This window comes from Notechis scutatus, chromosome 3 (genome assembly GCF_049901735.1).
Source record: "Notechis scutatus isolate UNSWTSFEM ecotype Mainland chromosome 3, rNotScu1.2, whole genome shotgun sequence".
Taxonomy (NCBI): domain Eukaryota; kingdom Metazoa; phylum Chordata; class Lepidosauria; order Squamata; family Elapidae; genus Notechis; species Notechis scutatus.
Window position 1 is genome coordinate 188,846,949 of NC_142011.1, and position 24,496 is coordinate 188,871,444.

At 37.2% G+C, this 24,496-nt stretch overlaps 1 protein-coding gene across 1 annotated transcript in view; it reads right to left on the reverse strand.

Annotated features, from left to right (window-relative positions):
- RSPO2 (R-spondin 2) overlaps nt 1–24,496 on the reverse strand; it is a 121,286-nt gene that overhangs the window by 44,826 nt on the left and 51,964 nt on the right. Inside the window, exon 2 of the mRNA XM_026688958.2 lies at nt 3,712–3,900. Coding sequence (XP_026544743.1) covers nt 3,712–3,900 — 189 coding nt within the window. The remainder of the gene's footprint in view (nt 1–3,711; nt 3,901–24,496) is intronic.

Consider the following 24,496-nt stretch of genomic DNA (forward strand, 5'->3'; position numbering starts at 1 on the left):
TAATCCATCCATTATCCATGTCTTTCCTTCTTACAGTTTGTGTGTGTGTGTGTGTGTGTGTGTGTGTGTGTGTTCTTTTTTCTTCCTTATTAATTTGTACATATGGACACTAATAAGTTGTGTATATGCAAAAGAATATCAGTAAATGTGTAGATGAATGTTATCAAAATTGATTTTGCATGCTGATTAGGAAATAGGGTTTAAAATGAGGTTTTCCAATTTTTCCATAAACTAATGTCATCAGTGAAGATTTCAGACAGTTATGGAAGGAAGACTGAACAAAGAGCATACAGGCATAGACATAATTATTTGGTTTGTGAATAAACATGATTTATTGATAGGAGGCTATTGCATAAAAACTTGACCATAATTTGTTAGTGCAATCGTATGTAATGGTAACAAAGGTCTCATCCTTTTAAGTTTAATGGGACATATTTCCATGTAGACAGAGGTAGGACTGCAGAACACATTTATTCAAATGGATAACTTTCATAAGACTTGTTTCAGCGTTTAAGGAATTTCATTCAAAATAATCCAAACATTTGACATTATGATACCATATTTATGGGTAATGTTCGAACCAAGATATTCGTACAACTACATATTTGTCACTACGATTTGACAATCTGCCCAATTTACCCAGGAGTTAGCAAACTTAAACTCTTAGACTTTAACTTTCTTGAAATTAATTTATGGTCATATTGCACTATAATGTGGCATTTCTCAGTTTTGTTATATCCTTTTAAATTTGTATTTAAAAATAAAAGCTCATGCCTGGGAAAGGCTTTCATAAGCTACAATTTTAATGAAATGGAAAATGCTTTATTGTATTCATTAGATTCCATGTAGAAAGCATGGACAATGGAAATGATGTAAAAAATAATTCTCCAGATATTCCGGCTGGTTTCAACTATCGGTAATAATATAAGCCAGAACAAATGCTTTTTAATTTAGCTCATGCCAGAAGTAAATAGCCAATTCTTAAAGTTGCTGTTGCCAGTAATAGATTGATTTAAAAAAAAAAAACAGTCTCTAATGTTGTACTTTGCATGTACATTCAAATAATGTATATAAGCATACCTATATCTAGGAATCATTAATTAGTTTAAATACAGAACTCTCCACTTTTAGAGAAGATGTGAGCAATTGTATATGATCAGGGACACTGATTATTGCAGAATGTAAACAAAGGAGATTTACACTCAAACTAGATATGTTCTTTGACCAATTGCCATGACCCTATTATTTATTCAAGGAAAAAAAGAACACTTTCTAATCTAAAGATGATGTATATAGCCCTGGCACATCCATTTTTTTCATAGGAAAAAACTCGTCAGGTAGATCCAGGTGAGAAAGAATGAATGACCTAATAGTATTGTATGTAATAGCACCTGCATGGCAAATATTTTTACCACTGGTTCAGTGGCAAATATTTTTACCACTGGCTAAGTGGGCATGGCTAGGTGGGCATGGTCATGTGACTGGGTGGGCATGGCTTCTTCTTTTTTGCAGCACCCCCTCCCACTCCTTTTTTTGCCTCCTGGGCCTCAGGAAAGCCTCCTGGGAGCCGGTTTTTGCTTCCAGAAGGCTTCCCTGAAGCCCAGGAGGCAAAAAACAGAGCATGCACCCCCCCCCACGGGCCCTCCCTTTTTGCCTCCTGGGCATCAGGGAAGCCTCCTGGGTGAAGCAGTAAGACAGCGAGAGGAATCCCAGCACAGCTGATCATTGGAACAGCTGATCATTGGGAGGAAAAAGGAAAGAAAAAAAGAAAAAAAGAAAATACTGGTTCAGCCGAACGGTAGCATTTTTTTACTACCAGTTTGCCCAAACCGGGCTGAACCGGTAGAATACCACCACTGCTGCAGGGGTATATTAAATGTGGAGAGGAAGAAGGGTTTAACTTTTCAGCTTCTGGTATGAATTATAAATAAATTGTTCCAGTTGGGAAGAAATTAAAAACAAAAAGCAAAACAGCTGAGCCAAGTACCAGTGATTGAGCCTTAAGATCATCTAGGCAGCATCTTGCCACCCTCAGTTAGAAAGTTAAACTGATTAATACTATGATGGAGATATTTGGAAAATCATGATTATACAGTAGATTGGAAAGTCAGAAGTTATCCCAGAATGCAATAACAAACTATTTCAATATATGCAGAACTAAATGGATATGCCCATTTAAGTCTCCAGGAATTGAGCTTGGAAAGCGATTTGTCAGCTAAACCTTCTATGGAGGTGAAGTATGGCTTGGGGTTCCTTCCCAGATGCCTCGATACTCTAAATCAGGGCTGTCAAACTCAAGGCCTGTGGGCCATGCCCCCTCCATGAGTTTGACACTCTCATTCTAAATACTATGCAGTTGCACATACACAATTATCAATGATATATGATAGAGGTAGACAATAGACAATATACAATAGATAGGTGATAGGAGACAGATGGACAGGTAGGTAGGTAGGTAGATGATAGATAAAAAATGGTGCCCCCAACAGGATTGATGTCAAGCTGGCCACGCCCATCCCGGCCACACCCATCCCAGGCCCCCAAGGTCAAACACAACCCTAATGCAGCTCTCAATGAAATCGAGTTTGACACCCCTGCTATATTCTTTAAGCAAATACACTGATAAAAATTCAGTCTTCTATAATCATTAAACAAACCAAAAAAGCCCCTCATCATTTCTGGTGAACAATTTCAAAATTTAAATATTTGACCTGTTCCCTTTTTTTTTTTTTTTTTTTGGTTTTATTTTTTTTTTTTTTTTGTTAGGGAAAAAGGGTAAGGGGCAATTTTTTAAAATTTTTTTTTTCTATTTTTTTTTTTTTTTTTTTTTTTTTTTTTCTTTATTATTATTGATTTTACAAAAAAAAAAAAATTAAACAGTGGAAAGTTTTCCATTCCACCTCACTGATTCAACCTCATGTATCAAACAACTAAATAAAAACCCAGGGAAATCCTTTAATTAGACTCAAATTCTAATAAATATAAATATTAGAAATATTGTTCTATGTTACAATGTCTAAAGTCATACAACAGAAGAAATACAAGATGATTTTATAACTTTAATTAAAGCAGAATTGGGATAAGCTTTGTTGACTTTTTTCCTTCCTTGATAGGTTCCAAGCCCCAACAGAAGTTTGAAGGAAGAAAGAAACTGATTAAAAAGCAAACAAAAAAATAATGTAAGGAAAAGGAGAAAAAATGCAACTAAGAATTTTAGCAACAGAGACAAATAGTAACACAACTTTAAGAAGAATATTTTATTTTTAAAAAATGAAACATTCTGTAATTAGTAGAGAGTGAAAAAAACAACATATATTAAATATCCCCTAAGCTTCCTTTGGCATATACTGTAGGTATCGTCCTGCATTTTCACAAATATAAAATTGTCTTAAATTCCTATATTAAGTCTAAATTGAATCCAGAGAGATTAAAATCAGAGAGATTTCATGGATATTTTACTGACACAATCCAGCAAACTTTCAAGTATTAATAGTTACAGCAAGATATTTAAAAATATATAGTTAGAGAAATGCCAAACACTTGTGGGGTATTTGGCTGAAATCCTATGGACATTTTCTTTGCATTTGAATTAGATGCACTTTACTCTTGTAATAATTTATGAATTTCAGTTTTACATACGCAATCATTTTCAGAATGAAGTCATAAGTGAGTGAATTTTAGACTTCAAAACATTAAGCAGCGAAAACTTACTTGAACATCTGTTCATGTCTGGGGCTCGAAGACCATAATATCCCAATGGGCAGGAATTCAAGCATTCCCCATATTGTCTCATTCCCTCTCTTCGTAGAAAGAAGAACAACTTATGTTGACATCTGATGCATCCATTGTCTTTTGAGCAAGACAAACAACCCTTGCAAATTGGATTTGGCCCATAGTTTGCTGTGATTTTTGTTTCCGGAAAGAGAAAAAGGATGGGAAGAAAAATGATAATATTAAAGCATAATATTAACTATGTAAAGAATAATCATATAACATCATTCATTTTTTTTAACAACAAACAAATAAAGAAACATTGAGCAGAGAGGGTATATTTATTATTAAATATTTTATAAATTTTCTCTTACTGTTTTAATATAACATGGAAGCAACACGTTGCAAATGGGTATTTAGGCTGTCAGATCCAAGTCCCTTTTCAATTAAAACCTCTACAACAAAATTTGATTGATGGAATTCTTTTGTTAAAAACTTCATGCGGAATGTAGTAGAAATATTATTCCCATGATGTATTTATTAAGCCTCAGTTTTCATTAGCCTTTTCTGTAGCAACCTTCTTATATTCAGTTTGCCTTCAACTATTGCTCCAAATCATTGCCCTTCCCACTACTAAATTTATTTATCTTAAAACTTGACACAACTCTCTCTTCCAGTTTGGGTTTCTTCAGCGACAGACCGAAATCCGGGATCGTGCACGGTTTCGATCTGTGCTCGCCGCTGGAGTGCCCTGATCCTTTGGATTCGGGGCTGAAGCCATCCCCTAAAGGTGGTGAAGAGGGGGGAGATTGCTAGCCAAGTGGAGGGAAGCCGCATCTCTCCTCCTTGTCTGGCCTAAACTCCCCTTCCCGAAGGCAGTTGCAGCGGTGGTCAGAAATGGCCACCTCAAAGAAGAACCCGGCTGGATAAGATTGTGCAGGAGGAAGACAAAGAGGAAAGCAGGACCAACTGGGCTAAACAACAGAGAACATCTAAGCAAGGTACCCTGAATCTAAAAGTACTTAGAGGGATACTTCTGAAAGAAGACTTTTAAGCGGCGAAGGAGAGAGAAAAGGAGGTTAAAACCCCCTTTTTAAAAACCTTTATATTGACAATTACAAATGATATGGAAAGAAATCTATATTAATTTACTTTGACACTAATAGGTAACTTTAAGCTGAAATTTAATTGTCAAAAGGTGTCGGGCTTCGTAAAACAACTCTCTCGACAGCATTGGAAGATTAAAGGCTTGAAGGAGATGAAACAAAAACAAACATTCCTACTAGATGACGTCTGCACGCTGACCAGTTTAGATTGATGAGGGGGGAATACAAACACTTCATTACATACCCACAATCAGCGATGCAGCATTAATGAAGAGGAACATCATACTAATAAATTCATAAAGACAGCTTTTGGCAGGGTGGGTAAATAAATAAAGAGAGAGCAACTGCAGGAACGGGAGGAGTAAGGGGTAGTTGGGAATCGTGGCTTAGTTAGTATGTGATGTAGACCATAGAATTATAGTGTTAGTAGGGTACTTGGGACACGAGTGCAGGGCGGAGACAGACAGCGATTAGGTGGGTGGAGTGAAGGGATAAATTACACTGAAAGATGATTGATTTCGGTGCTAACCTTGTTCAGTTTAACTGTGCTTGCCGGTTACTGTACTAGGAACAATAAAAAAAAAAGAATACAAACCTATCTGTTTGCAGTTTCTTACCTAGGATTCATAGAACCACGGCTAAGAAAAGGAAAAGAAAGATTTTTTCCTTGGTCATTTTAAATCCCTAAAAAGGAAAAGAGTGGAGGCAAAAGGGTGGAACTTGGAATAATGGAAAAATGGAGTGCCACCTGGAAAAATAAAGAGGATTAACATTGAAACTTTGAAAAGATTCCTGAGGATACATTGTAACTGAAACCTTATTAAAAGATACAGTAACCCACGGAAAGGAAACGTAAAGGAAAGAAACAAGAAGGAAAAGTCTAGGATCATTTGGTGATATAAAAAAAAAGTCTTTGGCATTGGTCTTTTCTTTCTTCTTCTGTTTTTACTTAAAGTCAATCGGGTGGTTATTCAAAAGTGTTTAAAATGGCATTATTCCTGGGGAATTGAAGATGAGTCTTAAAAAACAGAAAGAAGATGCAGAAAGGGGAGGAAGATCCTTTGGCTTCGTATTTGAATTTCTTGAAATGGAGATCCTGAACTATGAAAAGCAAAAGGAAAAGCTTCAAGAGCAAGAAGGGCGGGACAAAGAAGAAGCCATTTTCAATGATCAAATAATGCAAAGTGTGGTAATAAGGGGGAAAAGGGGGAAAGGAGTTAAAAGTTTGAGAATAAAGGGAACAGCCAAAAAGAAAAATAGTCTGAAAAGGAAGTATAACAGCAAGGAGGAGCAGAAAAGAAAACCACAGAAGGGAAAATTAGAGAGAGAAGGGTATGAAAAAAGGCATGAGAAAAAGGGGGGAAGATAGAAAGGGAAAGAACTCATGAGGGACAAAAGCAGGAAATAAAGAAAAAGGGGAAACGTACTAGGATTAAAGGTATTTGCTCAGCTGGAAAACACAGAGACAATGGCTAAATTAAGTTAAAAGTGAGGATTCTGCAAAGGTACAAAAGATAGTGTTGTGACAGTAGAATACTGTAATGAGTTAGAAATGAAATAAGTAAATAATCTATGAGATAAAACTGTATTGTTATGTATTTATAAAATGAGATAATCATAAAAGAAAATTAAGAGAAGTAAAGGGAGAAATAGTGAGAAGTTGAAAAACGAGTAATATGATATGAAGTTGAATAAGATGAATATGCATATGAAATTGTGTCGTATGGAAATGTGATAACCAGGAACCATGCTGTACTCAAATAAGATGTTTTATTTGTTTTGTTAACACTCAATAAAACTTTATTTAAAAAAAAACTTGACACAACTCTCTTGTTTTCAATTTTATTTTCATAAAATTGTAAACTATCACAGTAGCCTCTAAACACTGGCTAACCATTTCTTCCACTTTTCATTCAAGTCATTAATAAAAATGTCCAAAAGTATAGAACATTTCTATAAGCCGGTCACTATAACTTTTCACATACAACTAAGCCCACTTTTAACTTGCTTTGCTACAAAAGTGTGTGTGTGTGTGTGTGTGTGTGTGTGTGTGTGTGTGTGTGTGTGTGTGTGTAAAGAGACACACAAATAAATGCTCTACTTAAATCTTCAAATTATATAACAAGAACGGATAAAAGACAGATCAAGAATCAATTCAGTGAACTTCAAGCAATCTGTTTAGGTCTCCAATTATATTATTTGAGAAAGGAAAGAGCACATTAACTCCTGTGACCATTATTAAACAGAGCGTTGAAATGTATCATTCTTGGGAGGACATCCTATTAGATCCAGTATTTGTCAAACTTTGAACAGTGCTCTTAATTATCTCTCCGTTAGGTTCAAAGGATATGAAAGATACAACTGAAATTATGTGAAGCTACATTTAATATTCTTGTTAATTTTTTAATTGGACTGTATGCCATCCTATATGCCATTGGACTGACTGTATGCCATTGGACTGCCATCCTTTGGGTTCAATTCTACGAAAATGAGTTACTTGGTAACAAAGTTAAAGGTCAGTTTTTAGTTAAAAGTTAAAGCTCTGATTTTTTACTCTGAAATGGGCTGGTCCTAAAGTCTAAGGACTGGCATGCCTTCAGAAGGTACACTTGATTAGTGTTAAACTTGATAAGAGTTGCTTATAATTTTCCTTTTGTTGGAATGATGTAACTCAGGAGTTGCAACATCAACTCTCATAGTTTTGTTAGGACCTATTTTTGCTGAATGTCACACTATCAACTAAATTCTTAATATAAGTCTGTGATGCTTGCTATATGTTAAAGCGTGTAAGTTCTTCTTGGTTATAATAACCAGTGTTTGGTAGTTCTTAAGATATAAGTAAGGGTATGGGCTATATTACCTGGAAGGAGCAGTCTACACCTGAAATGCAGTACTGGATTAAAAGAGCCATGTTGAATTAATCTTTTTCCAGCAAAGAGGCAAAGAGACAAGTTTGCTCAAAGGTTTTGGAATTGCCTGTTTATGAAATGTAATTTCCAGACCTTTTCTTACTTTTGTAACATAATTTCCAGACCGTTTTTCCATTTTTTAATTGTTATGTTTATCCACGATGAGGTTGCGTCAATTCCTTCTTGCAGTTGTATTTCTACCTCTCTTTTGTTCATTAGTAAAATAAAACAAACTTCTAAGACTAATAGTTTCAAAGACACATTGTTCCCACTTCTTGGAAAAGGAACCAATCAGGAAACAACACTACAAATTTCCTACTAAGCCATCTTATAAATCAACATATCTTATAACCACACCCATGCAGACATTATACCACAGTGAATTAACCACTCTTATAAACTCCTTTATTATCTGATTGTGTTATCCAAAATGTTATTAATTCAACCAGCCTACCTTTCTGTACAGCTTATGTACAGCTTATGATGATATTTTATTCCGGTTCAACTTAGCTAACAAGGGTCAGCTACACCACTGGTGGCAATCCTCTGGTTTTATAGGCGAGACTTTCCTACTATCACATTTTGATTATTATACCTTCTATATGAAACCATGTGTTTTGTTGGTGAATATAAACCTTTTCTTAAAGGCTATTTACTCTTTCCTAAAGCAAGAGGATGTATATAATATAGCAATAGCACTTAGACATATGTATCACTCCATAGCACTTTACAGCACTCTCTAAGTGGTTTACAATGTCAGCATGTTGTCCCCAACCATTTGGGTCCATTTTACAGACCTCGGAAGGATGGAAGCTGAGTCAACCTCAAGCTATTTAGGATCAAACTCCTGGCTGTGGGTAGAGTTCGCCTACAATACTGCATTATAATCAATGTGCCATCACAGCTATCACTCGTACTGCCATCACAAATGATAAGAGTTTCTATTCTACAGAACAGGGAGCTTTCTGTATTTCTACTTTTAATGATTTATCCAAAATGGATAATACATTTGCTGATTAAGTGAATAATGATTTCCATGGTGTATGATATATAAAGTTAGAAGACCCGATGTACAGAGCCTAAAAACAACAACATAAAATGAATAATTAAAAAGCATCTGGCACCTCTGAGATTATCCATCCAGTGGATTGGTGATTATGCCGATTTTGTTTTCTTTCATTTTCTCATTTTTCTGAACCTGCCAAATTTGAGTGATACACCTTCAGTATTTTCTTTTTATAAAACCCTGTACTACAATTTGCATGTAACTTGGTGCCTAACATTCCAAACCAAGGCATTTTATCAATTTTACCTATAAATATATCTTTGCAAAGGAATAAGAAAAAAAATAAATCTATTTATACCACATGTTCACAAATGTTTGAATTCTGTCCCATTTCATGTTTTGCCCTGCTACCTGCTAACTATTTCACAAAGCTGAGACAAATGCACATCATTAGTAATGCACTAAATTGGTTTGTATATTTTTAATACATGTATAAAACAGAAAAAAATGGCATTGAGCCCAAATATCTTACTTTAGCAAAGCTGTACCGTAACATAGTAGTATTTACATATGAAAGACCTTTATGTACAAAAGCAAATCTAAAGATAAGATGTTTTTTTAGAATACTGCTCATATATTTATTTATTTTTTTGCATGTCTGAGTGTGGTGCAAGACAGAGAATACAAATTATGTTTATTTTAATCTGGAAACACTTGCCTTTAGTTGTTCAACTTTTTGAATAAGCAAGACAAGTGGGGAGAGAATCAGATTTATCTCACATACTAGGCAATACCTGTTATCCTAGATTATTAAACCAATGGGGGAAAAACATGGGTTTTCTCAATGTGATTATCAAAAACATTATATCATGATGCCTTTCCCCATACCTGCTCTATTTGGGGGAGGGGAAAAGCCATTATTTCTGCACTTCCCTTTTTTTAATTCCTTCTTAGTTCAAAGTATTTCACCAATATCAAAAGTAAGATAGATGGAAATTACTTTGAAACACCCATCCTTTTCACTACAAGTGTAATTATTATTGCTTTGAAGCCAAATGTTGTGAATCTATAATGTATGTGCTTTCCCCCCGCTTTGGAACCATCTTCCTTTTGAACTCCTTATTTCTCTAGTAGCAGTGTAAGTACAGAATGAGAATAGTCTATAATTACTAAGAAAAGGGAAGGGAAACCCCTTGCAATATTAAACACTCCCCCCACCAAAAAAAGTGTCCTTGAGAACATATGCTATTTACGCTTCACAGTTCAGTTCAAACACGCAGGACTCAAAAGGTTCAAAATTTGAAAAACATGGGCTTTTCAGTACAGGCAAGCTGTTTCCTAAGCACCTATTTCCTAAAGGAAACAAGGGTCATGTCAACTTTATTTATCGTTCCTACAAATGGAACACTCTCTTAAGTCTTAAATCTCTTAAGTTTCATTGCCAGCAATTGACAAAACAAAATTGGCCTTTTCAAAGTTGTTTAAAACTGGAGGCACGATGAAGAATCAGATAACTTCCTTAAGATTACAGGAGTCTTCAAACTTGACAGCTTTAAGACTGGTGGACTTCAATTCCCAGAATTCCTCTTCCAGTTATGTTCAGGAATTCTGGGAGCTCAGGAATTCTGGGAGTTGAAGTCCACAAGTCTTAAACTTATTTATTCATTCATTTATTTCTTTGTTTATTTATTTAGTCAAGTGATTATAAGATAACAGGTATAAGTATAAACATAGTTATGAATATATGAAATGGATACATATAAGAAAAATAAAAAGAAACAATAGAACAGGGACGGTAGGCACATTGGTGCGCTTATGCATGCTCCCTACAGACCTCTTAGGAAAGGGGTGAGGTCAATAGTATAAAGTCTAAGGTTAAAGTTTTTGGGGTTTGAGGAAGAAACCAGAGAGTCAGGTAGAGTATTCCAGACATTGACCACTCTGTTGCTGAAGTCGTATTTCCTGCAATCAAGTTTGGTGCGATTAATCTTGAGTTTGTATCTATTGTTTTCTCTTGTGTTGTTATGGTTGAAGCTGAAGTATTCATTGACAGGTAGGACATTGCAATGTATGATTTTATATACTATACTTAGATCGGACCGAAGGCGGCGTAGTTTTCTAGGTCTAGAATTTCAAGTCTGGTGGCATAAGGTATTCTGCAATGAGTAGAGGAGTGGACAACTCTTCCTGTGAAATATTTCTGGACTTTCTCAACTGTATTAATATCAGATATGTAATGTGGGTTCCAGACTGATGAGCTGTATTCAAGAATTGGTCTAGCAAATGTTTTGTATGCTCTAGTTAGTAGTGTGATATTACCAGAGAAAAAGCTACGCAGGATTAGGTTAACAACTCTTAATGCCTTTTTGGCTATGTAGTTACAGTGGGCTTTAGCACGTAGATCATTAGAGATGAGTACTCCAAGGTCCTTGACAGAGTTTGGATCATCAACAAGGTCTTGACTATTCAGCCTGTATTTTATTTTCTGATTTTTTTTGCCAATATGTAAGACAGAGCATTTATTTGCTGAGATTTGAAGTTGCCATTTGTTTGACCATTCTGATACATAGTCGAGGTCTTTTTGAAGGGTAGCAGTATTGTTGGTGGTGTTGAATAGCTTTACATCATCAGCGAAGAGAATGCAGTTGCTCTTAATATGATCACAGAGGTCACTTATGTAGAGTATGAAGAGAGTTGGTCTTAAAACTTGCCAAGTTTGAAGACCTTGGATTAATACATTGTTTTCTAAACTTTCTTTAATGCACCGACAATCATGTACAGGTAGTCCTCAACTTATAACCATTCATTTAGTGACCATTCAAAGCCACAACAACACTGACAAAAGTAACTCATGAACAATGTTCATACTAACAGCCATTGCAGCATCCCCTTTGTCACGTGATCAAAGTTTGGGCACTTGGCAATCGGCAGGCATTTATTACTGTTGCACTGATGTGATTGCCATTTGTAATCTTTCCAGCTGGCTTTCTACAAACAAAGTCAATAGGGGGAAACCAGATTTGCTTAAGAGACCACTTAAGCTTATGATTCACTTAAAAACTGAAGTCATTCATTTAACACCTGTGGCAGAAACGTTTGTAAAATGGGGTGCAACTCTCTTTAACAATTGCCTTGTAAAATAGAAATTTGGGGCTCAATTGTCATCATACATGGAGAACTACCTGATCATTTAGGGTATTGTGATGACCCAAGGCTGGATACAAAACAAACACAGTCACAGAAAACAGGTGAAGCCCCTTTTATTCCTTCACTTTGCTTCCAAGCTCCGAATATCCTTCCCGGAAGACAAAGAACTCCCACACAAACAGTTACAAGAAGGAGGAAAAAAAACAGCACAAACCAGGCAAGATAAGGGATGGAGGATGTCCACAGATAACAGAACACACAGTGGGAAGGACGCCAAACTCAGAGAGGAACCATAAACTAGAAATATTTCCATGCTTTGTTTCCAGCGCTCGCCTGTACACAGGTCCGTTCTCTTATTCAGTTGTCATAGCTGCAGCCCATGAAGAGGATCAAGGCCCCCTCCTCCTGAGTAGACCACATCTCTCCCTTATCGTCTCCTCTCTGCGTGCCCTAGGATGGAGAGGGGATGGGCCTGGGTCCTCCTCTGACTGCTTAGCTGGCATCTGCCCTTCCCCAGCCTCCTCCACAACCTCTGGAGCCACACTTCCACTCCCTGTCAGTTGTTCCTTCTCTCCCTCAAAGTCAGTCTCCACCAGGGGCATGACAGGTATGGGATGATGAAATTTTTTGTAGAGTATAAACCTTACTATGGAAAATTTGTTTTCCATATTCATAATTCATTTCCAAGGAACACATATATTCTGATCCTGACAATGGGGTCATCCGCGCATAAAGACAATTAATAATCCAATCCCTTCCAAAAACTGAATGCCAGACACAATGTCTGTTTATGGATACAAAACATCATCAGACCAATTATTCTATTTATTCTAATTCATCCATGGAGGCTATAAAGAAGAAATTGTACCACCACTTTATCCAGAATAATATCGGGCCTCCTGTTTGTGCAAGGGGTTAGACAAAAAGACCTTCAAGAACCTTTCCAACTCTGTTAACTCTGTTATTTTATAGTATAGTGAGTTGCCTATAACAGGGGGTCCAACTGCTGGGCCGTGGCCCACTAACGGGCCTTGAGACAATTGGAACTGGGCCACAGAAGTGGTGGACAAGTGTTGTTGTGGTTAGCCAGCAGCAGGTGCGGGTGGCTGAGGAGAGCAAGGACTCAGATGAGGGGCCAGGACCATTAGGGAATGGACTGCTGACAGCAGCGATGAGGAGGTTCCCGAGGAGCCTGTGCCAAGTGTGCGTGTGCTCAGGATTGCTCGCAGGAAAGAGCAGCTACAACAGCATGAGTGACTCGGGAGTAAGGCTGCAAATAATGGCCCCTCCTTCAAGAAGATAAAAGCTAGCTGTGAAGCGAACGCTTTTTGTAGGAAGCAAAGACATTTTGAAACTCAGTCTCGTGGACATTACAGTTGGCATTTGAAGACTCTTGTACTGTAAACTATTTCTTATCTGTTGTTTTTTGGCAGCCTTGCAAAAACTTGGCAAGGCACTTTCTTGTCAGAGCTAATTAGTTGGAAGCAGCCTTTTATCTGTGAAGAAACAGGATTCATAGATGAAACATTAAAAGGTTACACTGCTGCCTTTGTCTTGTGTTTGCTCTCTTGGAAACAAGTTTGGGTCAGAACAAGTGTGCACAAATGCATGCGCATCCCCTCTTGCAAGAGCAATGAGTGAGCCTGTGTGTGCGTGCTCCATTTGCATGAGCAGCGGGTGTGTGTGTCCACTGCTTGCTTGCCCGTTTGAACAGAACTCTCCCCTCTTCCCCTTCCCTTCACCAGAAAGGCAGAAAGTTTGGGGAACTCTGGCTTATAATTGTGAATGTGGTGAGAATGTTGATCATTCAATCCAATTCAGCTACAGTATAGAGTCCCAGGGATGTCAAACTGGCAGCCCACGGGCTGGATGCATTATGTGTAGGCCACATAAACCCCCAGCTCCATAAAGGCAAAAAAACAAAACATTGTGATACATCACGTGACATCAATGTGAAGCACTGAGTTTGGCATCCATGGACTGTAGACTTATAAATAGGTGCAGATCTCCATTGAAAGTAGGTATAAGACTAATAACCAGAGCGGATTCGTGCTGGCATTTCAAATCTATGTTTAAAGAATATTCTAAATCTTACAGATAGATCCAGGTTTCATTTAAAAAAGGTGGAAAAATTCTTAGATATTTTAAAAAAACTCATCTCCTTACAACCTTTCTTTATATTAAGTGAGAATATCTGGCATAGAAATGGGAAACTAATTTTTTTTTGGCTCTTTCATTGCATTAATGTTATATTTCAGTAAATAAACAAGTATATTCTGGTAGCCACCTGGTATTAGGAGAAAAATGCTGCAAATGGCTGAGGAAGAAATGGAGGAATTATTCAAGAGAGCTTTTAAGCACTTTTTCTTTTTTCTCTCCAACTACAGACAATACAGCCAAATTTTATAAACTAGAATTGGACTGAATTGTCACAGAAATACATCCAGAACAACAGCACATTGTGATTGCTGGAAAATACCAAATTGTTTTTCCAAGCTTGAGAGGACTATAGGCATGTACAACAGATGGAAGAGTTACAGTATGTTGACATGATTCAAAACAAGAGATAAAAAATGACTATAATGGAAGAGACAATTATACATGTATTAAAATTGCTGTATTAAAAAAAAACCAGGAAGAAAAACACATTTGGAAGCCAAAATAGTAGATAAGATCACAAAAGTACACCAAGCAGTAGGCTGGGGGGTTGCTTGTTTTACATTATTACATTATTATACATTATGCAGAATGCAAATGATGCCACTGTTTATTGCAGAAAATTTAATTATACACAGTGCAAGGTATATAACCATCAGAGGGGATACAAATTGCCCTTCTTTCTCCCCTCCAATGACTCTATCATATTAGTACAATTTTATGATTTGTACTTTATTAAATTGCAGTTTACAATGTTCTAAAATTACATTAAATAGCCCAATCTACTGCCCTCTCCCACGCTAAGTACACAGAGAGATTTTTGTTTCAACATTTTCTAACTTTTCAGTTGGTATTAGCAATAGCAAAAGCACTTAAACTTATATACTGCTTTACAGTGTTTTACTGCCCTCTTTAAGCAGTTTACCAAGTCAGAATATTAAAGAGAACAATTTTGGATCTCTTTTACCCACTTTGGAAGGCTGAGTTAACCTTGAGCCCGGTGAGATTTGAACTGCCAAATTTCAGGCAGCCGGCAGGCAGCAGAAGTAGCCTGCAGTACTGTACTCTAACCACTGCGCCACTATGACTCATTAGCACGAGTTCCTTCTATCTCTATATCTCTAATTATGATGATGCTTCCACCAGCAGTCTCTCCTTTTTGAATGTGCTCCATGCTTTTTAAGAAAACATGTCTCTTCATCTTTCAAAGAATAAGTAATTTAATTGAACAAACTTTTTTTTTCTAAATGAGATAATGACAGGCAACTTACTACTCAGAGTGATGTTCTGAATATTGGTTCTGCAAAGATCTTCATCTACTTGTTTATATACTTTAAGTATCTTTGAGTCTGATCTTCCCTTAAGACCTTTTCTCATCATTGTAAGGAAACTTTGCAGACTGAATTAGTCTATCTAGAACAGGCTTGTCCAACCTGCGGCCGGGCAGGTGCATACGGCCCAGGTCACCTCGTAATGCGGCCCAACGCCCACCCCAACCTTCGTGAAAGATCCAGCAAGGAGGAGGAGGAGAGGCAGACGCGAGGCGAGCAACAGAAAAGGCGGGCAGCCGCAGCCCAAAAGTCCCACCCCACCACCTCCTGCTGTTGCCGCTGCCGCCGCCACTGCTGCTTCTGCCCCCGCCGCTGCCGCCGCTGCTGCTTCTGTCCCCGCTGCTGCTGCTTCTGCCCCCTGTCCGCTGCCGCATTTGCAGGAGGTGAGGTAGGCGCGAGGCGGGCGAGGTGAGCAACAGAAAAGGCGGGCAGCCGCAGCCAAAAGTCCCACCCGCCACCTCCTGCTGTTGCCCGCCGCTGCTGCTTCTGCCCCCGCCGCCACTGCCGCCACCGCTGCATTTGCAGGAGGAGAGGTAGGCGAGGCGGGCGAGCTTTCTTTCCCCCCTCCCCCGCTAAAATTTGGCCAGAAAATTATAAAATAAAAAATAAATAATTTTTAATAAATAATTAATAATAAATAATAAAATAATTTTATTTTATTTTATTTAATTTTATTTTATTTTATGTGCGGCCCAAACCAAATTTTCATCTTCTAATGTGGCCCAGGGAAGGTGAAAGGTTGGACACCCCTGATCTAGAAAGAGGTAAAGTACACGGTTTACAGATCACAATTGAGTCATGCATAATTCTACTTACTGGTCTTACAGTGTCAGAGTGGAGTTAATGGCACACAATGAACTTACCAATGATAATAATTGCCTGGAATACATAGCATATTCCATGTTACATGTTACCTGTCACATGTTGCGACAGCACTGGGGAAAATGCTAGTAGCCATTGCTCTTACTCAATCTTCCACCATCTTCCAAATGCTTACAGATGGAACATGATGCAATGCATAAAATATAAGCTTAACTTAATATCACAAATAAATTATGATTTATCTTTGTAAGGGAACTACAATTTCCTCATGATGCCATATGTTTCCCATGTAATGCAGCTGGCTGTCAAAACTCATATCTTCCACCTTTGAAGAACACACTAGCACATGAACACACACACTATTCATCATGAATAGTGCAAGAATCATTGTAGCTCAGCCTATTAGAAACCAGAATGGAAAGAGTGGGAGAGATCTATTGGGTGTCGAAGCAAAAGTACTTGACAGCCATTGGGTAAGAGGCGGAGCAGTTCACAGGCTTGTATCCCTTTCCCCATATTTTGGGGAAGCAAAAAAAATGGGGTGGGGGGAGAGATCTTATTTTATGTTTGGATATTTCATGAATTATTACCAGAATGAATACACAGGGGAGGGAAGGAAGTGATGTTGTCTGCCCAAATTGTAATTTTTGCAATACTTCTGGATGGAGTAATAAATGCAGGGTGACTTCCATTGGCTAAATTTGTGTTTACAACAATAAGACCCACTGCATGTACTGTAAGAGTCCACGGAGATTCTCAAACATCCAAGTCATGGTTGTCCCAAAGAGGATTTTTCAAGAGGTAATTGGACTTTCTTTGTTTTTCCTTGAAGACATTTTGCTTCTCATCCAAGAAGCTTCTTCAGTTCTCACTGAATGGTGGAGAATGGAAGAATTTATACACCTTGCAAACAGCTGGTCATTAGCACTCTCTGAGACTCATTGAGGCCACTTGGAGCTTTATCTCTGCCCTCAGGATCACAGATCCAGTTCCAAGAAGGTTCCGCATCCATTTGCATTTTTCAGTCCAGTTGCTTCTTGAAAAAGCACCTTTGGGACTGCATGTAAAAATTTACCACTTGAACAACTAACAACAATGTCAACAACACTTATCATTATCAGTTCAGATCCTTACACAAACCTTCCTGAAACCTACTATATGATAGCAACATGTTGGAGAAGATCACTTTATCAATCAGCCTGCAAAAGAAGGAGACCAGATAATTCAACACTGAAGTAAGCTTAATTGCTGCTAATGGGGAGAAACATCTTGATCACAGCTGTTCAGGAAGAGATAGGTTCTGCCTATTTTAAGAATGAAAACAAAACATATTGTACTGTAGTTCTTTCAGATCTAAAGCTTTGCTTTTAAAGCTATGCATCAACCTTCCCCAAACTGGTGCCTTCCAGATGCATGGAACACCATTTCTCATCATCCTCAGCCAATAGCCTTGTACGATGGGCAGAGTAGACCTCTTAGATGAATACATCTGGAAAGCACTAACTTGGTGATGGCTGATTATAGATCATACAAACATTCCCAAGGGCCTGGTTTCTCAGTTCTAGTCAGTATTATTATTTTGACCAACAATTTATGGCATTTTGAAGGTCAACAGATGATTTACTGTACAAACACATGCACATACACACACACACAAAACCCCACACTTCAGACTATACAGTCTGTACAGTCTATTATTCTCCAGATAAATTCTTTCAACATGTAGCAAATACCAGAAAGTATACTCTATTCCAATTGAAATTTCAAAAGAAAACTTCAGCTTGCAAAGGGTCTAATACTGTAGACTTAATTGTCTATCAAGTGTCATTAATCCATCTATTTCATACCTCAGTACTGGGAGTCTCATTAATTTTGTTGCTTGTTATAAATCCAACATATTTATCTTTTATTGCTAAAATATTAACAATAGCAACTATCATATAACAATATTTTTTACTCACCAAAGAATAATATGGTATAAAGAACAAACTAAGTAATACACAATGTTCTTTGTAAATTCCCAGAATCTAGGAATAATCCAAGCAATGTCTTAAGATATAAAAATTGGAGGCAGGGATTTCTTCAATTATTATAGCCAAAATATTTAGCTCTTGTAAAAAAAATATTTAATATGTTTTTTATTCTGCTTAACAGACCAATAATTATAAGTAAGAACTTTTTCATAATTTATCCACTTCAATAGTTAGATCTCTCTAGTTTGTTGTTGTTTTTTTCTCTCAATTCTTTTTCCTTGGTTCTGCTGCCCCTGGATATTGTCACATCTATCAAATTTACTTTCAATTTTTGTTATATCAGGTATTCGGTGTTCTGTTTATGATCATACTACACTCAGGAAACTTGGAAACCATCATCCCCTAAACTTTTTTTCCCCATCTCTATAGCTACTCCAATAGAAGCGAAGTCTCATTTCTGATTTCTATAATTTTAAGAAAATCCTTCTACTATGTAAACTATTCAGGGATTTCAGCAGTCCAGCTAAGAAGAAAATGAGTAACATGTTCATTATCTTTTTTTTTTCCTTACAGTTTTCATGCACCCAGATTAGACGCAGGGAGGGGACAAAGCCAAAATTTTCAGTCCGACTTTATAAATAAATTAAAAAGGGCATCAGTCATGCCAAATTTCAAAAGCAATTTTCATTTCATAAGCAATAACAAGCTTTTTATAAGCAGTCCAAGCAGCCCTGCTCTCTAAAAATTGTTCCCTGCTAATATTATATTGATAAACAAAGGAAAACCTGGCAGTGCTTCTTCTATTTAAAAGAAGGAAAGAGAAAAATAATGTTTCTTTTTTGCTATTTTTCACCCTAAATATATATGTAAAAAAGATGGGGAAAATATGGATGAAAACCCTCAATCGTTTTATGGTTTCTCTGAAATCTAGAGTTCTGCATTCTGTATTAGTTGAAATTTCCAGATGAGACACAAAAACAATCTCATATCAATACATTAAAATAGCTGAGCGTGAAACCTATAAACATATATACAGTACTTCTATATACTTCGGATCAAAAGCCTAATGAAATTTGGGTAAATATGCAGAAGGTGAACCCTCTCAGATTACTATTATCTAGGACAGGGGTCTCCAACCTGGGCAACTTTAAGATTTTTGGACTTCAATTTTCACAATTCAGAATTCTGAAGCCAGCTAAGGAATTCTGGGAGTTGAAATCCACGGGTCTTAAAGTTGCCAAGGTTGGAGACCCCTGATCTAGGAGTAGCTCTCATCCTCCCTTTTATGCCTTCCTGGCCTAAGGGTGCCCCTTTTTCCATTATTTAAAAGCTCAGATGCAGACTTTCAATAGTATTAACCATTTCTCAGCTCTAAAGGAGTCTCATCCTTCAAAAAGGCTCAGGGAATTCCTATCAGCAACCTGGAACTAAGGAATCACTTGATTTTTTTTTTAAAAAGATCTCAGTTGAGCATAGGCAGGTATAGGAGTAACAGCTCTTGCACAGAGAGAGCTAACATAGTTTATGGACTACTGCACTGAGCTCTCCGAAGTCCTGACACTGATCTGTTCTGCCAGAGCTTTGTTCATTCAGTGTGGATACTGATTCCATGTTATTTCCTGGAACTAAAGTGAAGGAGGAAAGGATATAACCTGCATATCATCCAAAGTTGATAGAGGTAACCCATCTATCACTCCTAGTAATCAATCTGGGAAACAATTAATCAATTGAACTTTTGTCTCCCAGAGTTGTGGGCGCTCCATCACCCGAGATTTTCAAGAATAGACTGGACAGCCATTTGACTGGGATGGTATAAGGTTTCTTGTCTTGACCAAGAGGTTGGACTAGAAGACCTCCAAGGTCCCTTCCAGCACTATTATTTATTCTATATTCTAATGAGACAGATATCCAGTCCAGAAGAACCTCCAAATTGCATTCGAGATTCTTTTGGGAGAATGTAATGCCATTCAGAAGAGGACGTATCATTGTTTCTCTGAACTTCTGCTCATTCATATATGATAATTGCCATTTTTATTATTCCTTATCTAGCCCATTGAATGACTTTGTGCAGATCTGTAAATCCACATTATCTAAGCCCTAAATCCAGGTGAATAAAATTTACAGCCCCACTATTCATATAACATGACAAACATATAAATAAATAATGTCCCGTGTCAACGTGATGGCCTGGTTCACCACATACTGATAAGCTCTTATAGATCACTGAATCACAAACCCTTAACGTGTTTTAGCCCCACATGACTTTTCATCAGGATTATTCACACGGAACAATATTTGGATAGAAAAATAAAATAAAATCATGTTTAACACAGACAAATGCACAAAAATATAAGGACAACTGGCTTCACAGTAATAGGAATGATAGTTGATCACAAAGTAAATTTAAAGTATCCATATCATATCAAAATAAACACAGGTATACCTCCTAAAGCAGATGAAGTAAAAAAAATCTATTATATTATTCTTTCGTCAGACCCCTCTTTTATGTCCAGTTCTGGACACCACATGTTTATAAGGATTTAGAGCAACTGAAACAAACCATGAGACCAGAGGTAGTATTCAGCAGGTTCTGACCAGTTCTGGAGAACCAGCAGCAGAAATTTTGAGTAGTTCAGAGAACTGGCAAATACCACCTCTGACTGGCCCTGCCCCCATCTATTCTCTGCCTCTTGAATCCCAGCTGATTGGCTGGGTCTTCTTTTGTTGCCCTTCACAGGAGAACGGAGCTGGAAAGCAGGTTAGTGGGGTGGGGAGGGAATGGGGATTTTGCAGTAACCTTCCCCTGCCACGCCCACCAAGACACACCCACCAAGACATGCACACCACACCATGCACGCTACGCCATACCCACAGAACCGGTAGTAAAAATTTTGAATGAGACAAGCAATAAAGATGATCAGAGAATTGGAAATGAAGCAGTATTTAAAAAATGTAAAGGAACTGGAAATAATTAACTTTGAGAAAACAAAATACACTTAGCTTATGATCGCATTATTCAAATGCCTAAAAAGGACATCACATAGAAGAATCATATGAACTGAAGCTGCCAGGTGGAAACTACAGATTCTCGGGCCAGACAGGGTAATTATGTAAACATGGAAAAGAGGTTTCCAACATTCAAGTCTTCGGAAAAGACAGATGAATGTCCATTGAATCAAATATGTAGGAAGATATCCTTGAAGGGGCCACTTCTTAACAGGTGATGAGCCTTCTCCCCAGATGCATCTGAGCAAACCATAGATAGCCCTATGCCAAGGATGCCTTAATTGGATTCATACATGATCAAGAAGTTGAATCCAAAAGCTTAAATGGCCAATTCTAGGCTTCCACAATGATTTACAAGTCCTTATACCAAAATATAAAATATATTATTTTGATTTTGTAGTAACCAGAGCAAAGGCATTAATTTAGTTCAGGGGTCAGCAACCTTAAATAGTCAAAAGACCCATGAAGATCCTAACTGGAAGCCCCCCATTCAATTCTGGAGCCGACCAGAATCTATGGCGGTTCTCCCAGCATAGAGACTCCTCCTAGCATGGCGTCCTTTTTCCTCTACCTGTCCTAACCAAAAGCCCTATCAATTGTGGAGCTGACCGGCAACAGGGAGCCACAGCAGAGGGATGAAAGAGCCACATGCGGCTCCAGAGCTGCAGGTTGCTGCCTCCTGGTTTAGTTAATCAAGCATATACATTTGCCAAAAAAAAAAAAAAAATAGATGACATTCATCTGTGGGAATTGTACTTTTCACTGGTAATATTGCAAATAATATTGAAAACAGTTCACTTCTGTAAGGAAGAATATGTGAATTCTACATTCTCCAACTTTACAAGCATAAAAATTGCCATAAGGTGTGGGGGTTTTTTCCAGATACTCAGTCACAAAGAATTAAATTGACCTCTGAATGAATTTATATATTTTCTGTTATTGACATCATTAATAACATTGTTATAAAGAAGGACTGCCCAGCATTAAATTAATGAAAAACTGAAAATGTTTCAATTATTTCAACTAAAATACTATCACTAGGTACCTATGGTACAACTGGGGAAGCCATTCTTGGCTATGGGCTTCATATTTGTGCATATGTGTAAAGCTTGTATTTGTGCCCATGCAGTTGATACAATTTGTGACTTGCATTTTTGTGTTGTAAAAGCTGATTACATGAGCTCTAAACAGGAAGAAGGAATGTTCGAGTCATTGAATGGGTACTATCGATGGCTGGCACACATTAAGATTTCACTTGGTAGCATGATCCTACTTTGATCAGACACATTTCAGTTATAGGGATCAGGCTACTGTAGACTTAAGAGCTTTTTCTTCTAAAATTTAATTTCCTGGCTTTCTGATGACATAAGTGGGTCCCTATGTGTTCAGTTTTTCCGTGCGATCACATATGCATTACCAGTTACTTTACTCTGCCTTTACTCTAGGAAATAAGATGCTCTCACTTCCAAAACACCAGCTTCTCGTTAAATTCCATGAAGGCACAAACAAGCGCGTCTTTGTCGCAGAAGGCCAAGTTCAAATGCACAAGGATCAGATAAAGTTTTTTTTTCTTCAAAAATATGTGTATAAAGAAACGTGCTTTCACTTAGATAAGAAGCAATTACAAAAAAGAAACAAAAAACCCCACTATATCTAAATCAGATGCTGAGAAACTAAAATAAGCCCAAGAAATAAATATTTTGAAGCACTCTCTGCCATTAAACTATTACATTCATTTTTACATGAAATACCAAAAAAGCAGTCATCAGAGAAAACAGAACTGAGACAAAAGCGTAGTTTGAAATAATGCTATCCATTCCTGAATCTTATATTCTTAAGAATGTAACTATAGCTCCCCTTGTTACCTTATCTATTTGAATTATTGTGCCATAAAGTAGTGCAATCAAAACACTGGTAAACTGAATGGCTAAGCTCAGCTTTTTGAGCGGCTGATCACCTCAATTCTGGATGAAATTCATCATAATAATAATTACAAACAACTGCTGAATTCATTCATTTCCATCAACCCTACTTTTGAACAGCAGAGAACTGGTATGATAAAATATTAACCTATCCAAAATTTCTCTTAAATATAAGAAATGTGACTCAATTAAATTACAGAAATCAAAATAATTACAGAACTGGCATAAGTGAGAACAGAATAAAATCAATCACTTTCAATAATTGTACTTATAAGGCTAGAACTTTGATTTCTTTTAATGAAAGGAGAGTTGAAGAAATTTAGGAGCTCGGCAGACAGAAAATTTACTGCCCCAAATCCTTGCATTCTACGGGCTGAATATGTTAACAGGAAGTGGTCAACTGTCAGAGGAATGTGTAACTATGTCTAAATTATAGCTGTAAAATCCAGCTACCCAAATGCTTAAAGAACTCCTAGTTAGAACTTACTCAGATTACACAACGATAATAAAAGGGAATTAAGCTTGCAAGGGAAGGAGTTCCTTTGCCTACACATTAAACATGAACCTAATTACCACCGTCCCATGCAATGGATTTTAGTCAGCCACACTGTTTCATAACAAAGGAAGTATATTCCGTAACATTCTACTATTCTACACACTATCAATAGAATAGAACAGAATAGAATTCTTTATTAGCCAAGAGTAATTGGACACACAAGGCATTGTCTTCAGTGCATAAGCTCTCAGTGTACATAAAAGCTACAAGTGATAAATCATGATCATAGTCATCATAAAGATACATTCACTTTCAATCATAAGATCATCATCATCATCACCATCAATCACTTAGTGATAGTCCTAAGATACTAAATAAGCAATCAACATAAATCATACTAGGAAACTAAATAAAACAATGTAAATCTTAAAGATACAAGCAACAAAGTTATAGTCATAAGCAGAAAAGGAGATAAGTAAAAGGAAAAATGAGAAGAATAATAGTAATACAGTCTTACTAAATAGTTTAACAGTTGTGGGAATCAGTTGTTTAGCAGAGTTATGGCAATGGGGGGGACTGTTCTTGTGTCTAGTGTTCTGACATACAGTGCCCTATAGCATCATCAAGAGTAGAAGTTGAAACAATTTATGTCCAGGATGTGATGGGTCTGTAGATATTTCTGAATGTCATAAAATGAATGCCATCAATTGGCATGGCATGAAAACTGCTGAGTCCTTCATTCGTGGAAAGACATTCTGGTCAACCGTGGCCAAATCACTTTGTGCCACACCATGCCTTCCACTCTGGAGATTCCCCCCCCACCCCATTTGCATCTATGTTAAACTCAATCCTCTACAGAATGAAAACTAAGGGAAACAAGATGTTTACTCATTTAAAACATTTATAGCCA